At 37.3% G+C, this 20,000-nt stretch overlaps 1 protein-coding gene across 1 annotated transcript in view; it reads right to left on the bottom strand.

The window, feature by feature from the left end:
• Positions 1-6,943: 6,943 nt before the first annotated feature.
• The window catches only part of immp2l (inner mitochondrial membrane peptidase subunit 2), a 122,835-nt gene continuing 109,778 nt past the window's right edge, over positions 6,944-20,000 (bottom strand). The window contains exons 4-6 of the mRNA XM_067436116.1: positions 15,090-15,155; positions 14,244-14,346; positions 6,944-7,613 (exon numbers count right to left, since the gene is read on the bottom strand). Of these exons, the coding sequence (XP_067292217.1) occupies positions 7,470-7,613; positions 14,244-14,346; positions 15,090-15,155 (313 nt within the window). The 3' untranslated portion in view covers positions 6,944-7,469. The remainder of the gene's footprint in view (positions 7,614-14,243; positions 14,347-15,089; positions 15,156-20,000) is intronic.

Raw genomic sequence — 20,000 nt, 5'->3', positions numbered from 1 at the left:
TAAAATATAGGAATTGCTCTTTGCTTTGAAGTCACCATGAAATAAAAATTGACAAATCTTATTTTTTATTAAATATTGCAGTACCTATTATAAATTATTTAGCTGTGCACATCATTTTTTTTTTTTTAATCATGTGCCATCATAATCTTTAATCAAAATAACTTGCATGAGCAATTGGTCACTCAGATGACTAATAACAAACTACAACCATCCAATCAATTCCCTATGGACAAAATCAAGTCCCACCCAACACGTAGCCTATTCTTGTTCCAGAAGCATCTAATTCGGAAATAATCACAATAATTGGGGATAAAACACTATAACAACTTCCGTTTCGTGTCGACTATAATTTCAACCTACACTCACACCCCTGAATGCAACATTTCTCCTGGCTCTTTAATTGCTATGAAAGAACAGAAGGTTCTCACCCCCAGGGTGAAAGAAAACTTCTCAAATATCTCTCGGGTTGATTTCACACCCGAGATAACCATCAAAAACCACTAATTTCCAATATATTATTACAATCACCTATTTTCAAAAATACCCTTTAGGGTCCAGACAAGAAGGTGCACGGTGTGCACTGATAGCATACAAAAGCCACATGCATGCTGAATCAGTTAATGAGCTTATTACCCTTTGCAAATGTCCTGTTGTGGCTGCCATTACTGAGGCCTTAAGGGGATGTCAGCACAAAAGCCAGGTATTAATGCAGCGGCTTCTTTGCTCTGTGTTGCTTATCGGTGAAACCACACAACTGCAAGCTGCCTTGAGGCCCTGAGCCGAGGACGGAGTTTTAATTGGGTCAGTCTGAATCTGCAGCCTGTTGCCATCACATGAGTGTTTAGAGAGATGGAAAAAGCAACCCTCTGCCTTTTTAGGGGGGTGCAAAAGGTGTTTCAGCTACACACACGTCTGCTACTTCATTACGAAGATTTACCGTAGTTCTTGCATAGTAAACATTGTATTTATAGTGTTTGTAGCAGGACCATATCTGCAGGTTAAACCTATTGTCGATGCCTCATTACCATTAAATCATTGTGACTACTATAGTGTAAGTGTCAATGTAATTTTTTGTTATGAAAGTTAGAAAATTAAGTATTTGGTATGAATTTACATGACTTATGACCCAGGAAAATGTTGTACTCGAAATCCAGTTCACTGTTATGGATTACTACGCTGACAGTAGTAATTCTGATTTTATAAGTATTCTTTTTTTCAGCAATATTGTGACATTATTACCATTTAAAATAAGATGTTTCACATATATCATTTTAATATGAGGAATTGGTGCTCAGTTATTATATTCACTCAATTATTAATCATGTTTTTTTTTTTTTTGCTGCGTAATATTTTTTTAAAAAAAATGTAATAGAGGCCTGCTACAATTCATAAGTCTTTGAATCTTCTATTTATCATAAAATCTTGAAAAATATGTATCATGATTTCCACAAAAATGATAAAGCAGCAAAACTGTTTTAACACTGATAATAAAAAATAAAAAAAACATGCTGGATAAAGTAACTTTTAAAAGCAATGCATTACAATATTGTGCTACTCCCTAAAAAAGTAACTAACTGCATTACTAGTTACTTTTTTATAGAAAGTAATGCATTACATTACATTTGCGTTACTTTTTCTCAAATTGAATCATTGAAGGTCAGTAGTAAACACTGTTAATAAAGTGAGATTAAACACAAAATATATTTGCATTATATTTAAATAATATTGCAGTATATTTAAATATTGCAGGTTTGCATTTCACAGTTTTTTTTTTTTCATTTTGAGAAATACTGAATCTGTTTTTGATCGAGTAAATTCGTGCTTACATTTAGTCTAGAACTACAATAAACATCCATTGGCACTTACTCTCGATTTCTCTCAACATGGGTATAGGAGAGCTGTCAGTCAATATGGGAAAAAACAGTAACTTGCGTTACTAATTTGAAAAATTAACTCAAATATTTTGTTGTAAATTAAAAAAAAGTTATGTGCTATTTTACTAAAAAAGTAATCTGATTACATAACTTGCATTACCTCATAATTGATAATAACTGAGCACCAAATCAGCATATTAGAATGATTTCTGAAGGATCATGAAACACTGAAGAAATGGTGTAATGATGCTGAAAATGTCAGAAACAAATTACATTATAAAATATATTGAAATAGAAAACAGTTATTTAAATTTGCAGCCTTGGGGAACCAAAGAGACTTTAAAAAACAAACAAACAAAATAGTAATAATTTCTGATAGTTTATGTGGCCTTTTCTGGTATTTCTAATAAGAAATCTTATCATTTTAAAATGACAACATCATATAGTGGCTCTGTGGGTCGAGAAAAGCGTATCCTTATCTTGCCTTTGCATAATTTGTTTCTGGAATATGGTACAACTTTATGCATGGACTCTGAATATGAATATATTTCGGAGTCCTTTATATTCCAGTGCCAAGCACAGCTGCATGGTAAATATTAAAAATATTCCCTATAGTATCGTGTCACGCATATAACGGAGCTTTGAGAACTTTTCATCTATTTTTGAGTGTATTTTAGTCACAAAGTACACATTTAATGAAACCAGTTTGGCATTCTAACCTGAACATATGGCATGACAAAATTCATGAGTCTATGAAAAAGAAATTTAAAAGGACAGTTCACCCAGAAATAACCATTCTTAATTTACTCACCCTCATGTTTTATTTCTTCTATGGAACACAAAGAGACATTTTCCCCAAAATGCCCTGTTCTTTTCCACAAAATAAAAGTGATAGGAACTAAGGTTGTCCCAGTACCTATCCACTTTCACTGTAAGAAAAAAAAATGTCAATCTTCATTTTTCACAGAGCACATGAAATGTCCCATTCTGACCCCAAAGAGACTCCCACCTCCTCTTTAAAACATCCAATGAAAAGTTGCTATGGTCAGCATAATTTTGGAATTGATGTTGGATGATCTCTCTGGTTTGATCTACCATGTCAGCCCCGCCTTGAGGTCAGATGGTGGATGTTCCAGTTGTCATTTTCAAGCAGGATGTGGAAGAATTCTGAGTTATCTGGAATCCAGCATCAGCCCATTTAAAACATAAAAAAACACATGATGTGTACTAAATGTGAGTATCCACAGTTCAAAACAGCTTCATGCGAAAGGTACACAGTTCAGCTTGCATTTACATCAGCACGTGAAAGCGCACATCTCTTTGACTCTGTAAGGTAAATTCAATCTGGGGCTTCAATTTCCTCTTGTGGGTATTTAATGCGGTTGTCATGTTCAATGAGAAATTGCTTCCCCTCTGAAGAGCTTTGTGGGCACTGAAATAGGTTGCTATGACATGCTCGTTCCCCGTGTCCTTCTAGAGAAGATTAAAAGCTTGATATTGAAATCATGGTTCGTCACCAATGCTAGACATCTTATTTACTCCGAATGGGCAGAGAATGCAGCATGTCAGACGTGAAAAACACGTTTCTGCCGTGTATGCGCACACACCGTTTCAAATCAAGGATCCCCGAGCTCCGCTTGGCTGCGGTTCCATTATCTTCGGTTCCGGCAGTATCCTAAGATTTGTGCCTGTTCCCCAGCGTACTTTAGCCCTAGGGCTGTCTGTGTTGATTTATGTTTGACAGCCATTGAACTCATCACAGCCTTGTGCGAATATCCGTATTGACCTGTGGCCACTCACATTAAATCCTATCGAGTTTAGTCTTGCATGATTTTCGACCTCCTCGAGGAAGGCTGTCTTAGAGCAATAGGAAAATTCATAGCTATAGCATTTAAGTGCAAATCTATCTTAGGCAGCACAAGATCAATACAAAAATGCAGCCATTTGTGGTTTTACATTAGATCTGTGCATATGAAAATACTTCCTCCACAGCACAGAGCAGGTGGATATAGCAAATGTGACACAAGTAGAGGCTTAATTGGACTTAGTAAATGTATTGCTATAAAATGGATTTTTGCACATAGCTGCCATAAAGACTATAACCACACCAAGATTTTAAGTTTAAAAGCATTTTTTTATTAGCCACTTTTTAAGCACACACTAGTTGCAGGTAAACTTAGCCAAACACCTTATTGTAACACCTAACTCATTGATAAGTAAACTTTAATGTATTTGGATAAAAATAAAACATGCATATTTGTATTAACTATTAAAAATAGTATAACTTGTTTAACATATATACACACACACACACACACACACACACACACACACACACACACACACACACACACACACACACACACATATATATATATATATATATATATATATATATATATATATATATATATATATATATATATCCTAATTAACTTCATTGGTTAACAATATATTTATATATACACACACACACACACACACACACCATATATATATATATATATATATATATATATATATATATATATATACATACACACTCACCTAAAGGATTATTAGGAACACCATACTAATACTGTGTTTGACGCCCTTTTGCCTTTCACCACCACCACCAGCCTGCACAGTGGTAACAAGGCATGATGGATCAATGCTCTCATTCTGTTTATGCCAAATTCTGACTTTCAACAGAAATCGAGACTCATCAGATGAGGCAACATTTTTCCAGTCTTCAACTGTCCAATTTTGGTGAGCTTGTGCAGATTGTATCCTCTTTTTCCTATTTGTAGTGGAGATGAGTGGTACCCGGTGGGGTCTTCTGCTGTTTTAGCCCATCGGCCTCAAGGTTGTGCGTGTTGTGGCTTCACAAATGCTTTGCTGCATACCTCGGTTGTAACGAGTGGTTATTTCAGTCAAAGTTGCTCTTCTATCAGCTTGAATCAGTCGGCCCATTCTCCTCTGACCTCTAGCATCAACAAGGCATTTTTGCCCACAGGACTGCCGCATACTGGATCTTTTTCCCTTTTTACACCATTCTTTGTAAACCCTAGAAATGGTTGTGCGTGAAAATCCCAGTGTGCCGGGAGGGGCGTGGTTTAGCGAGGTCTGTGACGGGAGAGAGAGTTGGGAGACAAGGGTGGCATAAGTGGATAAAGTTCAAATGATTAACACCTGTGTCTTGTTCCAGTAATGGGCGTGGAGATGACATAAAATCAGAGAGATTCACATTCAGAGAGAGAGACCGGCAGGAGACTCGGAAGCTGGGGGAAAGTTACAGTGACCTCTGGAGAGCACATGGACTGATTAATTGAAAGTGTTGTTGTATTGAGAAACGCTACGAAGCGTCTTGTTGTTTTCATTGTTTTGTTTTAGAAATAAACACTAACCGAGTCACCTGAAAGCCGACCCTGTCTACTTCCTTCCTTTCAAACTGACTTTTGTTACACTTAGTAACTGAGCAGATTGTGAAATACTCAGACTGGCCTGTCTGGCACCAACAACCATGCCATGCTAAAAATTGCTTAAATCACCTTTCTTTTCCATTCTGACATTCAGTTAGGAGTTCAGGAGATTGTCTTGACCAGGACCGCACCTCTAAACATTTACTACAACAGCAGAAGACCCCACGGGTACCACTCATCTCCACTACAAAAAGGAAAAAGAGGCTACAATTTGCACAAGCTCACCAAAATTGGACAGTTGAAGACTGGAAAAAGGTCTGATGAGTCTCGATTTCTGTTGAGACATTCAGATGGTAGAGTCAGAATTTGGCGCAAACAGAATGAGAACGTGGATCCATCATGCCTTGTTACCACTGTGCAGTAGAGGATAGATACCCGACACGAGCCGGATGGGTCCCGGCAGTACTCGAGGGGCGGGCCGGGTTCGGACAGATATTTAGAAATGACGTTCTGGTTCAGGTCGGGCTCGGTCACGTCAGCGCGATAAGGTGTTGAACCTTTTAAATTTAAAACGGCTTATTATGTAATTATCCAATGGGCCTGTTTAACTTGATGCAATGGTTTGTTTTTGTGATTAAAATAAATGTAAAATATTACCCGAACATATTTCTTCCTGTGTGCGGAAATTTGTTTATGTCGCTGTGACAACAACCCGCAACACGCGCATGCATATTGCCCGCGGCATCCTTGTCATTCCAGCCAGCAGCAGTAGCAATGAGCGCAACAGGAGGACAGCCTTGAAGCTATCCACAGTTGATGATGCAATCCTTTTTCTGCATAAATCCTCGATTAGCCTTAACTTTGATGGATAGATTATGTAAATAGATCCCATGTTGCAGTTTAGTAACCATACAGTTTGAGAAAAATTGTGAAAAAAAGAGTGACTTTCATTTCAATAAGCATTTCAGTTGTGTTTTGTTAATGTTTGGCTATTTTTAGTAGACCTTTGTTCATTTAATTTCATTTGGCTATTTGATTGGGCCCTGTGTAACATTTGATGCCCCATGTGCGTGCTGATGCGCTCGTCTGTAAACATTTCAGAATGCCTTCCTACAGTTGCTTAATAAAAGCGGGCTTTCCACACAAACAAACTAACATGTGTCTTAGTATATGAGGATTTTTTTTTATTTTAACTGTCGGGCTCGGACATAAATATCTTAATGCCTGTCGGACGCGGGCCGGGCTTGGACAGAAAAATGCAGCCTGATCCGCACTACAGTGCAGGCTTGTGGTGGAGGTGTAATGGTGTGGGGGATGTTCAAAAATGTAGTGAGTATGGGGGATGTATAAAAATGTAGTGGGTATGGGGGATGTACAAAAATGTAGTGGGTATGAAGTGAAAGTATTTTATGAATATTAAAGAAAAAAGTATGCTATATGTGGAGAGCATTCACTCAGTATCGTTATCTCAAATGCTACTTTTCTCTAAGAATTTTTCTAATGGAGTTTTAAAATGGTAATTTTCAGTTAATCAGTAAAATTAGGTCTGTTTTGTGCATCGGAATATGCATACCTATACATACACTACCATCAAATCGGAGGTCAGAAAATATTAGTTTTAAAATAAATTAATACTTTTATTCAGCAAGAATGCATTAAACGGATCAAAAGTGACAAAAAATTGTTTACACAAAAAATGAAGCAGCTGTTTTCAGCATTGATATTAAAGGTGGTTTCTGAAGGATTATGTTATACTGATGATTGGAGTAATGATCTTATTTTTTTTTAAATATAATTTGACAATTCTTCAAAAATAATTAAGTTGCTGATAGTACTGGTGTTCTGTCTGTGATTCTGATTAATCATCCATGTTATATTAAGTATATTTGTATAACATTGACCTTTAGAAATAAATCATTTGGCAAATGATTGTATGACAATATGCTTTATTACTAAAAGTGTATAATAGATTTGGCCTTCATCTCTGTCATTGGATCATCACCCCGGCACAGACCAGATAAAACAGTCAAGAATATATACAACTGAGATTATCTGCATAAACTAGGGCTAAACATTGGATAGTCTTTCTTGGGCTCTGATTTGATCCAACATGGTTTCAACAAGAACATTTCTATAGTCCACAATACGACTTAACATTTACTGTACATGAGGGTTGACACTGTTGTTCTTTGTTTTAGTCATCATTACTGTCCTCTGTTGCTCCGTCCCAGTTTAACAGTGGTATTCGCTCTGAGGGGACAGACGGCTCGATCCGCTGCCACCGATTGGGCGGCCAGATGATGTGAGACGCCCGGCCGTGGACAAGGCCGAGAGAAACCTGTGGAGATCAGAATCATCAAATTAAACTACCACCAAAAGCTCTATAAAAATCACACAAAACGGTTGATTTCTTGAGAAAGACTAACTGGAACAAGAATTAGATGCTTTTCTCATCTAGTGGATAGAAAGCAATATATCTCAGAGAACAGGACCTCATTTCTTTTTATAGCCAGAAGGACATGGGAGACATTTCAACAAACTCCCAAAAACTTTGATTTGGAGGGTATTGTAAATACCTGCGAGGTGTGGAGGGACTTGAAGGGGTGATAATGTACTCACCTGCAGGGGATGATACAGACCTCACAAATCTTTGGGTTTAACAGCATGACGAGACCACAATATAAGTTTAAAATACTACAGAGAAGTTCTGAGAAGAATCTTAAAGGGGGGGGTGAAACACTCAGTTTTCAGTCAATCTCATGTCAATCTTGAGTACCTATAGAGTAGTATTGCATCCTTCATATCTCCGAAAAGTCTTTAGTTTTATTATATTTATAAAAGAAAGATAGGCTGTACCGAGTCTTTCCAGGGAAAAAAAAGAGCGCCTGGAGGCGTATCGTGTGGGCGGAGCTAAAGAATGACAAATGCGCCCAAAGCGGTGACGTCCTCAAGCGTGGAGAAACCCATGGCTATCGATCTCAGCTAATAGATATATGATCTAGAATCAGATCCGGAGGCTGAAATAAATAGAACAGGAGAAACAGCAACAGCAGGACGTCCATCTCTGTGGTATGGACTGTATTTATTGGCCCGTCAGCATTTGTGTGTCTTTACTCGCAGTTTATGAGGACATGATTTGGTTTATGGACTTTTGTATGCAACTAAACCTTAGCAGAAATAAAGCAAAACGGTTTTGCACGTCAGACTAGTGTAACGTTATACAGAGAACAACAATGGAGTAACCTTTAGCGCATTTGAATGACGAAGCACGCGATCGTGTCGTTTACTGATGTTTACTCACGCGACGATAGCCAACAGCAGAGACATTTGAAGCAGTTTTACTCACCGACCGTGAACCTTTATCGCTGGGACCACTTTGTCAAAAACACACTTCTTTGGTATGATTTGCTGAAGTTCTGTGACAGCAGTGACCATGGAGATCCACGATGTTGTGAAGCTTCCCGTTATTTCTGCGTTTAAATCAGTTCAAATGCAGCGCTGCCTTCCCGGAATGCTGTGCTGAAGCGTTGAAGTCGCTTGATGTCACCCATAGGAATAAAGTGGAGCGCGGCGCGGACTATAACGACATAAGTGTTCACGGACGAGTGGATCTGCAGCTGAGCGAGTGTTTATGGGCGTGCATTTCCTCTCTCGCTCTAGTCACGCGCGCGCACCCTACCGTGAGAAGAGCCCGTACGGCCCATACAAGGACCTTCTGCTCTATCGACGTCAAGCCGAGCCATACTCGAAAAAAACTCTCCGAAACTTGTGAGAAACCGGAAGGAGTATTTTTGACACAGAAATACTCCATCAAACGTCCAACATTAGTTTTTAAAACTTTGTCTATGTTTAGGATGGGAATCCAAGTCTTTAACAGTGTAAAAAGCTCAGTATGCATGAAACAGCATTTCACCCCCCCTTTAATAGTCATTTTAGTATCATTGGTTTACTGTTATAATGTTTGTAAATATTTTGAATTAGATTTTAATTCTAGGTGAAGTTTTAGTTATTTGTTGTGTGGGTTTTTTGGTCATTTTTGAACATAGGCCATTTACATATGGCATTAACCCTTAAATTCATGAATGTTTTGCCAATCACTATTACACTTTAGGGTCTTTAGCATCCCAGATCTAGCCTAGAAAATCTAATCTGCCGCGAGTGTCTAGCAAACCTCAATACACTTCTGAGCTGTAAAAACCAAACTCTGGTCAGGCCAATCACATCGTGTAAAGAGTCGGTGGGCGGGGCTTAACATAATGATGGCAGAGTTGCGCTTGCATGCTTCTAGTAAACACAGAAGCTGGCGAGCGGCGGTCTTTCGAATCAGCTTTGACCGCGACTCTGGAAGACTGGGAGTTAAGCTTTTCTCTGAGAAAAGAACAAAGAACAGCACTGAAGTCATTCTTAAAAAGGGAAGATGCGTTCTGAGTTTTGCCGACCGGATACGGTGAAAGTTTAATCTGTTAACGAGGTCCACTTCAGGTTTCTCTGGTTGGTTGTAGCGCTATCCTATCGCGTGCAGAGGGAGTTTGAAAGACAGCTTTTTATCCCGCCCCTCCGATTGAGCCCTGTCAATGGTGAGTTCCCAGACCAAACATCTTGATGTGGGACAGGCTTATCAGGCTATCCCAGATCTATATTTAACACAGATGGATCTCTACTTGCCGGGATAATATAAAACTCTCCTGATATTAGAGTAAAAATTATAGAAGAATAAAATCAAGCATATTTTGTTCCCTTTTGGAGCTTGGAAGGGTTCAGTCTGAGCAGACGTTATATACCACCATCATAATGTCCTCGTCAGAGCTTGTTTACCAGTACATTCAGCATCTGGCTAATATTCACAATCTCAAACATATTCTCAAAAATATAATTTTTAACATCTTCAGAATCAATATCACTGACAGCTTCTTCATGAGCTCCACCATCAAGTGACAGTGACACAATTTCTCGTTTTGCTGATGATACTTCCTAATCTTTTGTTTTCTGCCTCAGTAACTGTGAGTGAAACGTCACTTTATCACTGTGTAGCAGACATGGAATAACCTTATGGACCTTATGGAATAACGTATTGCATGTATTCATTCATCAAAGATTAAAATGTTGTTCGGATAAAAATAAGGGTCATTAGCGACCCTATATATTATTTATATTTATATAATTTTTTCCCCTGTTATATTGTTTATAATGAATTGATTGAGGAATACTAAGAAGGTTGATGTCTTACTTTTGAATCAATGAAGAGGAGGGTGAATGTTGTCCCAGGTCACTAAAAATGTTTAAGTGTTAAGATACGTTTTGGTCAATTGAAACAGTGGACGACGCTAAACACAGATGTAAACGGGGTCTAAAACCTTTTGAGCTTGTCCACTTTCGACCACTTCCAAAGGTAGTGGAAAACACATTAGACTGGATAGCTTAAATGCGTTCAAATCCCTACAAAAGACCATCCTACTCTTATTTTAGCATTTCAACTTAAAATACATGAAAATGAGGAATGTTCCCTTCACAACTGGCTGATAAAAAGAGTTTTTTTTTAAAAATGGCTTTAGTTAACAACAATAACTCTGATCCAGTTTTAAAACTGAAATTTCAACCCAAAATATTCTACTTTCTTTATTCTGTGGAACACAAAAGAAACAATGAAAGTCAATGGGGTACAAAACGAGACTGCAGAAAGAACAGTCCTACAGTGCTATAAGGGCAAGTAAATGATGACAGAATTGTAATTGTTGGCTGAACTATCACTTTTATTCCAGAAATTGGATATCCGAGTCCAATCCGTGTGACATTTTGCAGTGATTTGTGGGCAAAATAAATACACAGTCTCGGACAGTCAGGATTTTGTGACCTGACTTTCAATCAGTGCTTCGTGAAAAGCTGAAGTCTTGTCAGCATTTCAGAATCAAAATATTTCAAACTACAACATTAGAAGCCTACGCAGCATTAAAGATCAGTCTAAATTCTCAGAAAGATTTAAATGTTGCCTTGAAAAAAGACATTAAGTGAAAAAAGATACGGTTTTCCATTCACACACACACGTAAACACACACATCTTACTGCATAATACATCAAGTCAAGGTAGCGGTGCAGTCTGTACTGACAAAAGTGAAAGCAATTGCCTGAAACATCCAGCAGGAATATTTGCTTAGTGATATATGACTTGATGGTTTTTCTCCAAATAGATCTCCCACCCTTCCCTATCATGTTCCGGCCTGGTCTTTGGGGAGAACCAAAAGGGTTTTCGGTAATAGATGTGAAACAATAATAAAAGAGGCCTAGGAAGTATATGTGGTTCAGTGCGAAACATATTCATTTGCTTTTTGACAAGAAGCATCATTAAAAATCCGCCTGAGGACAAACACTCGAAAACCGCAACGTGCACAAAACCAACGAATCTGAAGGTACTCAACAAAATCATGCCGAGTCAGGGACTTAACAGACAGGACCGTTTGTTTTTCTTTCTCAGTCCAAGTAACATTTAAAAAATTTCAAGGACGAATCTGAGCAGCAGATCTTGACATATAGTGAATGACTGAAGTGAGATGTCATAGTCTGAGTTGAGATGGGAGAAGGAATCACTGCTCTGTTTAATAATGTATCTGAGGAGCCGTGCAGCAAAGAAGCATCTACAAAGAACCAATAATACCTCAATCTCTATACATTACAGGCGAGGGAATTCAAGCACATCAAGGCTGTTAACAAAAGTCCCCAGAAAAATGGCAATCTTTGTCTTTTTTGTTGAATTTTTTATAACCACATCTATTAGAGGCTAAAAAAACACTTTGAAACTGCAGCCTGAAAGAGCTTTCATCGGTCACACAAATGTAAAACATCTAAAGAGATTCATGAGAAAATTACTACCTTAATACTTTTTTTGCATGTTTTATTTTGAAATTGAAAGTTCATATTCATATCAAATCGATTTTTACTTAGCATATTTGCCTGCCAACAATTAAATAGCTTTTTATGCACGTTATTTATACTGCCATACAAAAGTTTTGAGCTTTTCAACATTTTATTATGATAAGGCTGCATTTATCTGATCAAAAATAGTGAAAATAAAATATGTTATTATTAATATGAAAAATATTAATATGAAATATAATATTAAAATGAATTCAAATGTAATTCAGTAAATACGCCAGTCTTCAGTGTCCCATGATCCATCCCAAATCATTCTAATATGATGATTTGCTGCACAAGAAACTTTCCTTATTATTATTATCAATGTTGAAAACAGTTTTATATTTTTTGGAATTGTGGATTCTTTGATTAATAAAAAGTTTAAAAGAACAAGATATAATTTAAACAAGTCTATAAATTGATACTTTTGATCAAATGGAAGCATCCTTGCTTAATAAAAGTATTCATTTCTTTAAAAACTTAAAATTTCTGAATGGTATGTATATATAAACATAAATAATAAAAATAATAATAATAATAACAAATGTTATTTTGAAACTCGTATGGGTAATGTAACGGGAATAAAACATGAATCAATCTTTTTTTGAGCTTATATTTTAATTTGAGTAATCAATTGTTTTTCAATGTATTAAAAAGTTACAAATCTCTCTAAACGCCCATTCCTAATAATATTTAAAACCACAATTTAAAAATGGCATGCTACCAAATCAAACAACCACATTCTCTTTTCTCGTTTTGTTGAGTACATCCTTTTAAATCACATCAATAATCCAGTTATGATTTGCGCTTGAAATTATTTTTTCAGGCCCTCTTGTGAGGTCATCTGATATCTCTACCCACTATGCAATTAATCATCTGTTAATATTGCAATCAATTAACATGTTTAATTAAAGCTAAATCATATAGCTCTTCTGTATCATCCATCTGCAACTAAACATATATACGATACATGGCTAGTTGTTGACAGATGATACTTAAAGGGTTAGTTTACCCAAAAATGAAATGTATCCCATAATTTACTCACCCTTCACTCATCCTAGGTGTATATTACTTTCTTCTTTTAGCCAAACACAATCAGAGTTGTGTTAAATAATATCCTGACTCTTCCAAGCTTTATAATGGCAGTGAATGATACCTTGGTTTTTTGAAGCCCAAAAAAGCGCATCCATCCATCATAAAAGTAATCCATACGGCTCCAGGGGGGTTAATAAAGGCCTTCGGAAGTGAAGCAATGCGTTTTTGTAAGAAAAATATCCATATTTTTAACTTTATAAACTATAAAATTATAAATTTGTGTCTTTAGTGACTGGCTTTGTCTCGGACTCGACGCGCGACGTACTGACGAATGCGGAAGCACAGAGGACAGAGCTAAACGAAACATCGGTCACGAATCTTTAAAGAGAAATGTTGGCGGAGCTTGTTGCTCAGCCCGATTTGTTTGAATAGCGAGACGCTTTTGCTCTCACCTTACGTGACGCCACATCCTATGTCATACGTCAGGTCAGAGGTCAGCCTTCTGCTGGAACTAGACTCGCGCGCGGTCGTATGGATTACTTTTATGATGGAAGGATGCGCTTTTTTGGGGGGGGGTTTCAAAAAACAAGGTACCATTCACTCCCATTATAAAGCATTATATTTTTAACATAACTCAGATTGTGTTAGGCTGAAAGAAGAAAGTCATATACACCAAGGATGGTTTGAGTAAATTATGGGAAATATTTGGGTGAACTAACACAATGATGTGTGATTTTAGTTACTAAATCAAATCATCCATTGTGTTTAAAATATTGAAAAATGTCTTTGAATAGTTTTTTAAATATTGATTAAAACCTTTTTTTTTTAGGCGAATGTGAGTAATGCGAAACCCGCTGATATGTTTCTTGGGTGCTGTTGGTGGTTGCCAAGGTATTGCTATATTATTGCTATACTTGTTTTTTTGCTTGAATTGTCAAAAGAGTTCATTCGCAGGATACAACTTGTTTCCCTCCTTTAATGTTGCCAATGAGATTTTGTTCAAAGCAAGCACCAATTAATTGATTACCGGTCCAAATGTGTTGCTGTCGAAACTGTGGCCGTGATGATCCCCCTCGATCCACAGATGTCCATCTGGAACTCTTACATAACGGTTTTTATATCCCAGTGTTCTGGTGAAGAAAAAAAAGGATGCGTTAACACACTAATGGATTCTGATTGCTCTTAATGTAGGAAAACACCAGGCTATTTTTCAGTTTTCGTTGTTAATGTTACAGTTGACCAGCTACACGTATTTACCAATCGTGCATTTGGCTCTTGGCTCCCTCTTTAAATGTAAGATCAATACTTAATGTTCGCACAGCTGCTGCAGTCTTTGTTTTATATTTAAGATGACTCTCTGACATAGCAATAGTTCATAACCATTGCAGGCAGTGCTGTGAGCGCTCTAGAGTGGAGGAGATTTTAGGATTTTTAATGATAGCTTTCAGCCTTAGCCATCATAAAACTAAATTAAATTTGTCTTCATAAGAATCGTCTTAAAATCAAACTCTCAGGAGTCACCAGGCCCGTGGATTTCGTCGACCGAATCCCAAGATCACCTTGAGATGTAATGTTGTTGGCCATAAATGGTTTGATGAGACATTAATGTTTAATGATACTTACGGCTAAATGGCGCATTTGTGCGATACAAGCATTTAAAGAGGACCAAGCCTCAATTGGCGTGTTTAATAATCTCCAACAGATTCTTCTAACGGTTTGCCTGCTGCTACAAAGGCCTGTTAGTCTGTGTAAACACTTTTCAGGCAACATTTAAGTGGCAACAAAACAATATTCTGCTATTTCAACTCAAGAATCAATCATGATGCCATCTAGGCCACATCAAACTCCACCAACAACTTTCGAACAAACTTACTTGATGAAGTCACCCTCGATCCCAATGACCCGTTTGATGATCTTCTGCTGAGGGTTCTTCGGGCTCCTACAGAAGGAATGAACAGATATGAGATAGTTCGGCTGGCTACAGCATTTGCATACTGATGCCAGAACCGCTCTTGGTTTATTTGAGGATGCTGCTGAGCTCAGTGGATTATGGGGCATTAAGGACAGTTTTCAGAGACCAGATGGGTCTTATCTGCTGGAGTAAGTCAAGAAAAGACTCTAAGAAATGTCAAAACTCTCGATTTTTCGGGGCACAATATTATAAGATCTATTTGATTCAAGTATTATAATCAATTGAGACACTGTCTAAAGAGTTAAATGTAGGCAAAGATAAAATAATAATTCATTATTGGTTCTTTTACTATTCTTGAATATTATGCATTTACTCTTGGCGGTTACTATGAATTTTGACTGTGTTTTTTGTAACAGAATTTTCTTTAAAAAAAAACAAACAAAAAAACCCCTTCACAAAATAGCAATTTTGTTTCTCATAATTGTGACTTTACATGACATAACACTTGAGATGTGACTATGTGTAGCAAATTTAGCTTTCGTAATTTATTTTTTAATTACTTTTTGCTGAAACAGGCTTCCATAGAATTTCCATAAATTTGTAATATTTCCAATTATGTGTTGTTACTTTTCCCCCCAAAATATAGCTAAAACTATTAAAAATTGTCTTTATTCATTTAACTGCTGAAATATACATTTTAGATGGAAATTTAAAAAAATAAGGCAATATATATAAAAACAATGTCAAAAGCTTACAAAATTTACTAAAACTGAAAAAATAATAATAATGCAAAGATATTAATAAATACTACAATAGTATATAAATAATACTAAAATAACATTATATCATAGATCTAAGTTATTACAGACATTATAGAAAATCATAAAATATTGCAGTTCGATTCAAATTCCTTTTCCATGACTCTCTAAGTTATAATTATTTCAATTTTTTCAGGCCTGTCAAATCACAAGTTTTCTAACTTCCAGGTTTTCTGATCCCGCACAGCTTCCCATTCGTTGAGGTCAGGTCTCTTGTAAGTATTACAGTAGTATTTGAAATATTTGTCCCATCAAATTTTGACCTGGTCCCTCACATCATTAACCACGATGACCCTGACTGTGACCGAGGCGAAACCTGCAAACTTCTCATCTCATCCACTTCTGAAACCTTCTGCCACTGGTTGTCACTCTACGCTTCATGGAATTTCGTGTACGGTAATCTTTTCTGCTTGTTGCCTTTCCGCAAGAACGCTTTCTCAGCTGCAACACACCCTGTAAGACTTCTTATAAGATGACTTCTCACGGCTGAAGAGTGTACTTTGGTGCCAAACATCTCTCAAATGCTGAGCAAGCACTTCAGTGAGAAATTGCCTACTTTCTTTGTGACAGTTTGAACACCATGTCTTAAAAATCTAGGCACCTAAAAACCAAACCCGTTACTAGATATCAGTTATCTTTTATTGAATGAAGTTTATTTGTGTTTACTCTAATGCTAGTCACCATAAATCAGAATGGACAATTCTTGTTTTTATATGGAAACCCAAACTGATCAGCCGGCGATTTGATATTGCGATGCAGTTCAGTCTGGAAACCCGTACATTCATTTATCCTGCTTCTGTTACAAATTTGCAGGAACCAATCACAGACTGGCTTATCCACCTGGCGCACTATTAGAAGGTTTAACAATGGCGGATAGAGAAATTATGGATTGATGCCCGCTGATCATACCTCTTGTGGTCTGAAGGATTGGTTGAAGGACTATCCAATTGTGTACAGAGTTATTTGAGCTATGCCCGTTGATCACACCTCTTGTGCAGTAGAAAATACAGATCAGACTCCCCAGAACAATGTTCAACCTTAAAAGATTGTGCTTGGTCTGGTGATAGCAGACAAGAATATTGCAGCATTTATTGTAAATGTTTTATCCATGCACATCATGTTTAGTTAAATTCATGTTCACTCATGTTCAATCTCTAATCAAAATAGTTTCCCCTCCTTCTTGCAGCTTCATCTCTTCTCTTCTCTAATGAAGTGTTTACTGGCGTGAGGAGGGGACAACCTGTCACTCACATGAGATTGATGGACAATTCCAGATGGACAAAATCAAGTCCAAATTTTTAAAAGAAAAGAAGAAAAGACTATCGCAACTTCACGCTGACTATAACTAAATTATGTAAACAAAATATTTTAAAAAAGTTGACCTAGAGTAGTGGAGTCTTAAAAAGAGACAACACTTTATGCCATAACTTTTCTGTTCTAAAATTAATTCATTCATTTTGCCTCCTTTTAAAGGATATAATATAAGTATCAAGTGTCCAGTACCAGAGTCTGAAGGTTCAGCTCAAAATACCCCACGATTTGTAAATGTTCATTTTTGAGTGGAAGGAAAAACGTGCTTTTTTACATGCATGCATCTTTAAATGCAAATGAGCTGCTGCCCCCCCCCCCTGCTTTCCATAAGAGGGCGGAGCCTTTAGAGGGTAGAGTCTTTGGATACTCTGCCAAAACTCTAGCCTAGAAATCTAGACGCACCCTAGCGGCAGCAAATTTAATTTGCCCGCAAGTGTGGTCTAGCAACTCTCAATTCCTATCTGAGCTGTATTCCTCAGAATCTGGACGGCCCAATCACATCGTGTAGGTAGGCTATAGAGTTGGCGGGCGGGGCTTCATCATCATTAATGTTTAATATCTGCATGCATTTTAAAGCCATCAGTCGAAACTTCTGATATATGGTTTTCTGAGCGCAATATTTTGAATTTACCATGTGAAAAGTTCTCTTTCACATCTTATTGTGCTTCAACTGTTAAATACACACAAAGTTCACATAAACAGTTGGTTATGTCTGTGAATGTAAACAGCAAGTAAAGAAATTGCATGTGTATATTAGATCTGTGTTGTTAATATAAATCAAACATCAAAAGAAAAACAGAAAAACACTCTTTTTGTGGCTTTAATAAGAGTACATTTCTTTCTTAAATGCTGCTGTTAAATGCTGTGGTGAGGAGATAAACATCCTGGACTGTTAACAGTTCACTAAGGACGAGGTCTATGCTTTGCGACGTAGAGTCTGTCCACAGTCATGGGTAGAGCCATATGTGACGTCACTATGCAAAAAAACTGCAAAGTCTTATTCCGAAACATTGCTTATGATTTATGGGGATTAAAAAAAGTAGTGTGTGGATTTTGACCATTTTAGGGTGGTTTTGTACACACACTACCGACACACATTTATGTTCAAAAACCATGTAAAAGGGAATTTTACATAACAGGCCCCCTTTAAAATTTATTTTCCGATTTGAATAAAAAAAATTGAGAATTCAGTGAATGTCACTGTACATCACTTCTAGCTTCCTGTCAGAACCTATGCAACGTTAAAGCTTCAGACAGCTCCAGCGCAGCCTCTATCCATCATACACACACACACCTCCTCTGCAACAGCCCTGACGCTCAGCCTGATTTGTGCTTTTCATTACTTCTGCAGGCCTGAATGTTGTTGGTGTTTATCTCAAGTGTTACATACAGCATGCTGGGAGAATATATTCTGATTTGTCAAGTCAGATTTTGCAGTAACTGCAAGAGCCCAGTTGAATGTAAGAATGGCTTATCTAAAGGCTCCCAAAAAATATTATATCTCGCCAAAAAGCTTGTCCAGTGTGGGAAAATGTGCAAAAACCGAGAAATCTCTCATTATGCAGAGCTTTCCAAAAATAGTACTTGGTAAAAATGTCTCAATAAATGTTTTAAACACATTCAGAATTAGTCCAGTAGTTGTTAAATATTAGTTTGACAGCAGTAAAAAAAAAAATCTTAAATGCAAATAATAATGTACTATATTATATATTATATATATATATATATATATATATATATATATACACACACACACACACACACACACACACACACACACACACACACACACACAGCAAGCAGATATCCTAAAGCCTAATTTACACTGCTGCATCGAGTGTACGCCGTAGGTGGTGTGTTGCAAGCGTAGCCAAAATGTAACAACGCTACAATTCTACACGGACCACTGATTGGTCTGCCAGAACCCCTCCCTCAGGGGTACACATACTGTGCGTCGCCATGGACAACTACGTAGAAGTATAAATGAAAATCGGCATGTAGCCCACGGCGTAGAGGCTACGCCGCAGGTCCGACACACAACAACAAACCAGCCTTTAAGCCCAATTTATACTTCTGCGTCGAGTGTATGCCGTAGCTATGTCGTTGGCTGTGTTGCACACGTAGCCTGTGACATACCCTGACAGGCACCTCTCCAAATATTTAACAATGCGTCAATTCTACACAGGCCGCAAGCGTTGTGAGCGGCCTGCCAGAACCCCTGTGTAACTGCACGTCAATGTGGACAAGGACGCAGAAGTATACATAAACATTTGACGACATAGAGGCTACAGCGCTGGTCAGACACAGAAGTATAAATCAGCCTTAAAGGGTTAGTTCACCTAAAAATTAAAACGTCAATAATTACTCGCTGTTTGACACACCTAAGGCCAGTGGTTCTGAAATTAATTTTATGAAGCGACGAGACTAATTTTTCACTATAAATTTCATTATAGGTTGTTATTTTTATTTATTTTTGTGCACAAAAACTATTCTTGTCACTTCATAAAATTATTGTTGACTCACTGTAGTGAGATGGGCTTTGTAACGACGTCTTTAGTGCCTTTTATGGGTCTTGAGAGAGGAAGTGACATTGGTGTCAGTGAAGGCCTTTCTGAGCCATCGGATTTCAACAAAAAAAATCTTCATGTGTTTTTCGAAGATGAACGGCGGTCTTACGGGTGTCGAACGACATGAGGGTAAGTAATTAACGACAGAATTTAAATTTTTGGGTGAACTAACCCTT

Source organism: Pseudorasbora parva, chromosome 25, assembly GCF_024679245.1.
Source record: "Pseudorasbora parva isolate DD20220531a chromosome 25, ASM2467924v1, whole genome shotgun sequence".
Lineage (NCBI taxonomy): Eukaryota > Metazoa > Chordata > Actinopteri > Cypriniformes > Gobionidae > Pseudorasbora > Pseudorasbora parva.
The sequence above is the reverse complement of the archived record's forward strand: the minus strand, read 5'-3'. Positions and strand labels throughout refer to the sequence as shown.